This window comes from Cheilinus undulatus, linkage group 19 (assembly GCF_018320785.1).
Source record: "Cheilinus undulatus linkage group 19, ASM1832078v1, whole genome shotgun sequence".
NCBI classification, from domain to species: Eukaryota; Metazoa; Chordata; class Actinopteri; order Labriformes; family Labridae; genus Cheilinus; species Cheilinus undulatus.
Window position 1 is genome coordinate 40,647,544 of NC_054883.1, and position 7,862 is coordinate 40,655,405.

Sequence of the window (7,862 nt, forward strand, 5' to 3'; positions counted from 1 at the left end):
GTATAGTATTACACATTGTTAGCATAGCTAATTTCAAAGCTAACGCAAGCTATTTTTTGTGTAACTCCTTCTAAAACGTGTCTGTACATAATTCAATCCTGGATTAGACCTCTGACCTTTCTTTCTATACCATTTATGAAATGTTGCTTAGTCTGTTAAGTTTGCAGTGTGGTTATTTCATGAATCTAACTGCCAGATGTTGCTTTGAATAAAACTTCACTTAAAAAAATCTGAAAATATGTTGTACTGGCAAACTACGGCACTTCTGTCAGAGAAATACGGCCTCTCAGACGCATGGTCTGCAGCCAGACCCCTCACTGTATTTTCATTGCATAAATGGGCAAAAAGTGGCAAAAAAAAAAAAAAAATGGTGAAAAAGGGCAAAAATGGGATAAAACTGTCCAAAAGAAGTGGCTATAATGGGCATAAATGATGAAGAATGTGGTTTGTAATGACAAAAGGTAGCTTAAATGGGTGAAGAATGGTGAAAAAGGGCAAAAATGAGACAAAAGTGGCAAAAACGGGCAAAAAAAGTTGTTTTTAATGGCAAAAGACAGCTTAAATGGGTTAAAAGTTCCAAAAAAATGGTAAAATGTTGCTTAACAAGTGTCAAAATGGGCAAAAAATCAGGAAAAAATTGTATTTAATGGCAAAAGATAGCTTAAATGGGCGAAATGTGGCAAAAAATGGTGAAAAAGGCAACAAAGTTTTCCTTGTTTAAGGTTTTCTGGGGGAATAATATTTAAAATAAAGACAGAAAAGAGCCAAAATAACCATTAAAAAGGGACACATGTTGAGTATTGCTGACCAACTTGACTGATCTTTTTTTTTTCCTTTAGAATCCATAACAAGTTGTTTTTTCCTGTGGTTAAGTTAATGTTAAAATCTTCAATCTAACTATAAAAGCATTCCTGCATTTTTACTTTATAGAAACATTTTTTTTTTGTCTTGATAAGCAGTTTCTAGTTTCACAACACAACAAACAAAATTTGTCTCAGTAGCAACTTTGTGTTCCGGTGCGTCTTCTCACCCCTAACAGCCAGATTATGGTGAGAGATAATGATGAGCCAATGATGAGACAGCAGTGAAACTCTTATATAAAGAGCCCTGGGAGACCCAAACTTTCAGAGCTTAATTCTCTAGAACTGGCTCAAAGATGGCGTTCAGGAATTCCTTCACCTTCACCTTCGTGGTTGTCGTGCTCATCCTTGTTCCATCGGTGCTGCTGAATCCTGCATTTAAGGACACGTTCAAAAAGAAGTGTTTGGCATACAAAAATGACAAAACAACGTGAGTCTCTGCATTTTCAGTTCAAGTTGTTGCCATTTAAACCAGTCTGATAACTCTTTATTCTTTTCAGCTGTGAGAAAATGTGGGTTACCTTCGAAAAAGCCTACGTGGGGAAGCAAAGCAAAGAAGTCCTTCCAGCAAACTACGACACACTCTTCGCAGAGAACCCCTACACGCATCCATGTGACAAGGTAAACACACAGATGCACTCATACCAGCTTCAGCAGATTTTAATTTCCATATTTAAGAAAGTCGGGTCCTCTCTTTTCCGTTTAGACCATGCTGTGGAGTGGAGTAAGCAGGGAGCCGGGGCAGGATTTGGTTCACGAGTTCACTGCTAAGAAAAAAACCTATTTCTGCCTTGAGGACACTTGGTTGGGACACATTTTGGATGATCTGACCTGGTGTGGGAAGAAGAACAGTAAAGGTAAGATGGTGAAAGCAAAAAGAGATAATCAAGACGCATGTTAAAATAACTGTATAAAACTTTTCCTGCTTTAAGAAAGAAAACTTACCTTGTTGTTTGTCTGTGTTAATACAGAAACATTCACTGAATGTGAAAAGGAAAAGCCCAATCCTGTTTTCTCATTCTGGGTAAAGGCCTCAGAAAAGGTGAGCACCCAGTGAGGAAATGTTGCTCAGCGTTATATTAAAGTTTCTAGTTATTTTATGAGATTATTGTCATGAAGTTGAGATTAAAAAATGACATCATTTCACCTTGTCTCTAACCAATAAAGCAGGGGTGTCAAACTCAAGGCCTGGGGGCCAAATCTGGCCCGTGGTACAGGTATACCCGGCCCACAAGATCATATCACATTTTAATTCTAGCTGTCCCACCAGTATGAGGTCTGCAGATTTCCCCCAGTATAAAAATGTAAACTAAACCTTGATGATTAAAAAATATCCTGAAGTCATCACATTTAGAGTCAAGAGTAAAAACAATTAGATAAAATTCATTTGTGTTTTCATTTCCAATATCAATTTTGCATCTTAAAATTACAATTAAATTCAGGATTTAGAATTTTTATTTCATATTTTACCTTTTCAATGCATTATTTTGACCTTTTATCTCATATTGTGACATTTAAAGTCATGATTTTGATTCTTCCCCCTCATCTTTTGGCCTTTTAAACTCACAATTTTTAGTTTCATCTCATATTTTAGATTTTTAATTCACAAATATTAATTTTACCTGATATTTTTAGCTTTAAAACTCATGATTTTGAATTTTATTTGATATTTTTAGCTGTAAAACTCATGATTTTGAAATTTTGTCATATTTTGACCTTTTCAATGCATAATTTTGACCTTTAATCTCATATTGTGACCTTTTTAGTCATGATATGGATTTTTTCCCCCTCATATTTTGGCCTTTTTAACTCACAATTTTTAATTTGATCTCATATTTTACATTTGAATTTCAGAAATATTGATTTTGCCTCATATTTTGAGCTTTAAAACTCGTGATTTTGAATTTTATTTCATATTTTGAACTTTAAAACCCATGATTGTGAATTGTATCATATTTCAGCCTTTAAAACTCACAACTGTTAATTTCATATTCTCATATTTCACCCTTTAAATTCACAGCTGTGAATTTTGTCTCATATTTCGATCTTTTACATTCATGATTTTGACTTTCAGTCTCATATTTCTGCCTTAAATATTTTTTCTGCTCTATTTTGCTTTTAATTTTGTGTTTTGACCTTTTGACCTATTAAGTTTGCCTTTTTACCTCAGATCCTGAGCCTTTAAACTTATCATTTTAACTTTTTAAAATCCAAAAATCCTTTATCATCAGAGCTAAGTTTTTTTATTTTACTTCCCCATAATCCATCACTGGTGAAAATGAGGTTGACAGTTTTTGGTTAAATGTTGACCCTGTTCGGCCCTCAGGTTAGACCTAAATCCAGGGACTGGCCCCTGCTGGGACTGAGTTTGACGTCCATGCAGTAAAGCTTTGTCCTGGTCTCCTGGTATTGGTAGCGTGGTATAAACAATTATTACCCCGTTAGGGCAAACAGTCTGTTTCTGTATCTTGATGATTTGACTGTTTTATTCTTTTACACCCAACCATCATGCTATTATGTCTGTAGATTGGACAGTATGCCTGCGGTGAGGTCGTAGTGGTGCTTGATGGGAGCCGCCATGAACAGCCATTCTATTCTCAGAGGTGAGCAGCGTCACTTACGCCATACTGACTCCTGTCCTGACCCCCAGAGTTAACACTGCAGCAGGTTAACTTCAAAAAAGCACATACACATGATGCAGCCTTATGTTGTCATTTTCCTCTGTTTTTAGTGTCCTGGCAACAACTGAGATTCCAAATATGCGGACGTCTGTGGTGACGAAACTAATGGTTGTGGTGCTCGTCAAGGAAAACAAGTATGATTTCATTCTTTCTCATCTTTAATATAGACTAATGAACAGTTCTGTGCAGATCTTTTAAGCATGTTGGGCCAAAAATGTAAGGCTGATGTTAGGTATAGATGTGTTTAGTGAACCTGCCTGAGGGCACCATGAGATGTACAGGAGGATTGACACAACCTCAGCAGTGCTCTGGATGTCCTTGTATTTTACTAGAGGCATGGGAGAATAATCTGAAAAAAAAACAAAATCCATGTTAATTAAAGACCCTGTAAAGTGAAAATAAATCTGTATTTAGGTTTGTTATATGACAGGGTGCTGTGTTAGGAACGTCTTCATCAAATTTTGTGTGGGCGTGTCTGTTAAATGAGCTGAAGCCACGCCCACTCAGGAGAAATATGATCCTCTCAAATTCTATCTCAAATCTCTGTTATGATGCTTTTAATCACAGGTGTCAAACTCAAGGCCCGGGGGCCAAATCCGGCCCGTGGAACAGTTAAATCTGACCCACGAGATGATCTCATATTTCTGTTCTAACGGGCCCATCAGTCTGAGGTCTGCAGATTTCCTCAAGTATAAAAATGTGAACTTATCCTGATGATTTAAGATAAACTTGTTAAGTCACAAAATCTGAAAAAGTAAAGCATAAAAACAATTAGATAAGAAGTCAGGAATGTAGGGAAAGAAATTAATTTGTGTTTAAATTTCATACAATAATGCACTGATCATCAACTGGTGGCCCGAGGGCTAAATCAGGCCCCCCAAAGCTTTCTGTCCGGCCCCCAGAAGATCATTAAATTCAGAAAAGGAGGAAAAGAGGATATTCTGGTTTTAGGAGTGTCTTTTGGCTTCAAATGTCAGCAGCTGTTAAATCCATCAAAAAAAATAAAAATAAAAGTAAAATAAAATAACTATTGCAATAGTTTTAGAATGATCTGATTTTTACCCGTTTTTACAGAAATTCACTCATCATTCATAATTAGTAAATATATTGGGTTAAAAATGGGTTAAGACTGGCAGAAATGTTGCAAAAATGGCTTGAGTAAGTGATGAAAAGGGGATAGGGAGTGGCAAAAATGGGTTGTGGAGAAACACAGGGGGGCAGAAATGTGCAGGAAAAGAGATTAAAATGTGGCAAAAAAATGGTAAAAGAGGAAGAAAGAGGCAAAAAGTATAAAAAATTGAGTTATTAGTGGCAAAAATGCTGCAAAAAAGTAATGAAAAAGGGTTAAAAAGTGGCAAAACAGATACTAGAGTGGCACAAAGGGGCGACAATGTGCAGGAAAAGAGGACTACAGAGGCACAAGATTGGTAAAAAGGGAAAAACAGGGCAAAAAGTATAAAACATGGGTGATTTATGGCAAAAATGTTGCAGAAAAGTGATGAAAAAGGGTTAAAAAGTGGCAAAAATGGATACTAGAGTGGCACAAAGGGGCAAATGTGCAGGAAAATTAGTTTAAAAGGGATTAGAAAAAGAAAAATTGTTTTAAAGAGGCAAAAAGGTATGAAAAATGAGTTAAAAGTGGCAAAAATATTTCAAAAATAGTCTGGCAAAATAGTAAAAAGGGGTTAAAGAGTGGGACATGGGAACCGTAATTGGCAGGAAAGTTGCAAAAATGGGTTAAAGGGTGTCAAAATGGGCAAAAGTGGCAAAAATTGTTTTGAAAGTGGCAAAGATAATCAAAAATAAGTTGAGGGGCAAAGATGTTGCAGAAATGGCCAAATGAAGTGATGAGAGGGGTTAAAAGTGTCAAAAATGAATTAATATTAGTGCTTAATCACAACGGGGGGGGGGGGGGGCATTATTTGGGATTTTCAGGGGCAATTCTGTGGGCCGGCCTGTCTCTTTGTGGCCTGCTGCTACAGATAACAGGGATAGATCTCGCTGTAATACCTAAAAATATCCTGGGTTTTGAAAAGAAATACAAATACTAACAACAGTATTTCAATCAGACCAAAATATTTATTTAAGTTTTGTTTATTTGAAAGTCCCCCAGAGTCTCTGTGGAGACTAAATCTGTCCCTTGTGCAAATGTGGTTGATGACCCCTGTGTTAATGGCTTATTTTATTTATTTTAATTTTATTTCACTTTGGCCACGGGGAGTGTAGAGAGGTCAACATTGTACTGATTTTTTTTCCAATGAGTGTCGTCATTAAAGCCTTTTAACTGCAACACTGAGTGCAGATTTACTGCCATCCCTACCCAGAGTTTGTTTATAATAGTTGAACCATGTGGTCCAACATGTGAATCTATTTTTTAAACTTTGTATAAATCTGTTTTTTCTCTGTGAAACTTACATGCAAAGTTACTTTTCCTCTAATTTCCTCACCAAATGTCTTTATTCAGGTTTCAGTGCAACAAGCAATCACTGAAGGATTTGAAGAAAATGTTGGATGAGAAAAAAATTGCTTACGATTGCAAGGAAGTGACCGAGTAAGTTTTCCACAGACCATGAGTGGCACATTCAGTGTTGATGTCGTCATCAGATGTTGATGTAAATCTTGTTTCTTTGTTTTATTGTAGGACGGACTTCAGGAACTGCATTAATAGTAAGATCTGTGGCTCCCCCTGGTGAAGAATATGTACTCAGCATCAAACTGAACTGTCCTACAAGAGATAACGCAGCAGGATATTTGGTTTAATTTGTTTTAATTTCTTTCAAACCTTCTAATTCGGCCAGATTTTAAAAAAAGTTTCTCTCAAGTGTCCGACAGTTTGAGATGTTTGTGACTGATTAAAGTACACAATAAATAATCTAAGCAAAAAACAGCAGCAGAGTTTTTTGTCTGGTTGGATTTATAAAAGGCCACATGTATGGAGATGATGTTTTTTTCCCCTTAAACAAATTTCTAATAATGAGAAGCATCCCCACAGTATGATGCTGCCACCACAGTGTTTGATGTCTGGGGGATCTCCAGTTCCTTGAAATGTTTTTGTATCCATCCCCTGACTTCTACTTTTCAATAACCTTTTCTCTAAGATGCTGGTAGTGTTCCTCTGTCTTTATGGTGTAATGGTAGCCAGGAATACTGGTTAACCAGTGCCTGGACCTTCCAGACACAGGTGTCTTTACACAAAAATCACTTGAGACACATTCACTGCACTCAGGTGATCCTCATTTCACTAATTATACCACTACTAGGATCAGTTGGCTGGACCGCTGTTGAATTAGGTCCATCACTTTAAAGAGGAGGAAATTCTATTTATTTTGCCTTACATATTTTTATTTAATTGACATTACTTTGTAGATATCTGTTTTCCTTCTAACATTTAAAAGGATTTTTTTGTATTTTTTTGTCAAAAGCCAAATTATATTGACCGTGATTAGTTTATAAAATCAATAAAAGGGTAAAATGTCAAAGGGAGTGAATACTTTATACAGGTATTGTTTATATCCATTAAAATACAATAAAATGTAAGGAAACACACAGTTGACCTACAAAAAATAATATCAATGCATAACTAGGGCTCCAAGCAGCACTGAAGGGCCCTCGCACCTCTGCACACATTAGGGTGTGGCGCAACGCCATGTGTGGCAACAGTCGGGTGTTAACAAACCCCTGCATTGTGCTGCTGGCAGAGTGACAAGGATGGATGCTGATTTGTAGAAGGGATCAGGGAAGGATTCATTTGCATGTGAAATTAAAACAATAGATTTTATGTACAAGGTGCTACTGGTCCGTTACAGTAGGGGAACTACAGCAAAACCATGAAATTAACATTGGAATCTGTCGAGAGAAAGACCATGATCATACATGATAGGAGCATGATAGGTTGAACACAGTTAGAGGAATAAAGAAATGACCCATTTGCAACACTTCCTGTTGGCAATAGAGGGCGCTATGATGAGCTGTTTGCTTGTGGGCATGCTCAGTATGGTACTGTTGTGTTGTTTTGAGGACTATAGAATGATCTCCCCCAAAGTTACATTAGATTTCAGTGAATAATTTTTCAAAAACAGGCATTATTTTGGTCCTTATTATGGCCCCAACCCCCTGATGAAAAGTCCTGCACTTGATAACTTAAAGTGTCCATCTTGTCTAGTTTGAGGATAAACCAGTCTGGAGTCAAGCAGATAAGTCCCCTCAGACTAAATCAATCAGATGCAATGGCTGTAAATGCACCCAAAATTGCCAAAATTGGGGCAAAAATGGCTATGATCTCACTTCCTGTGCATTTTAAAGAATGGGTCCAAGAGGATTT

The 7,862-nt window shown here is 36.8% G+C and overlaps 1 protein-coding gene across 1 annotated transcript; it reads left to right on the top strand.

Moving 5' to 3' along the window:
* The first annotated feature begins 781 nt into the window (after positions 1 to 781).
* LOC121527555 (ADP-ribosyl cyclase/cyclic ADP-ribose hydrolase 1-like) lies at positions 782 to 6,410 on the top strand. The gene is made up of 8 exons (XM_041814569.1): positions 782 to 1,290; positions 1,361 to 1,481; positions 1,567 to 1,717; positions 1,832 to 1,902; positions 3,387 to 3,463; positions 3,592 to 3,675; positions 6,006 to 6,092; positions 6,183 to 6,410. The coding sequence occupies exons 1-8, from the start codon at positions 1,157 to 1,159 to the stop codon at positions 6,232 to 6,234; spliced, it is 777 nt and encodes a 258-aa protein (XP_041670503.1). The 5' UTR covers positions 782 to 1,156; the 3' UTR covers positions 6,235 to 6,410.
* Positions 6,411 to 7,862: the final 1,452 nt, after the last annotated feature.

Coding starts and splice junctions, on each gene's coding strand:
- LOC121527555 (XM_041814569.1), top strand. CDS start 1,157: ATGGCGTTCAGGAATTCCTTCACCTTCACCTTCGTGGTTGTCGTGCTC. Junction 1,482..1,566: donor ACACGCATCCATGTGACAAG/GTAAACACACAG, acceptor TTTTCCGTTTAG/ACCATGCTGTGGAGTGGAGT. Junction 6,093..6,182: donor GATTGCAAGGAAGTGACCGA/GTAAGTTTTCCA, acceptor GTTTTATTGTAG/GACGGACTTCAGGAACTGCA.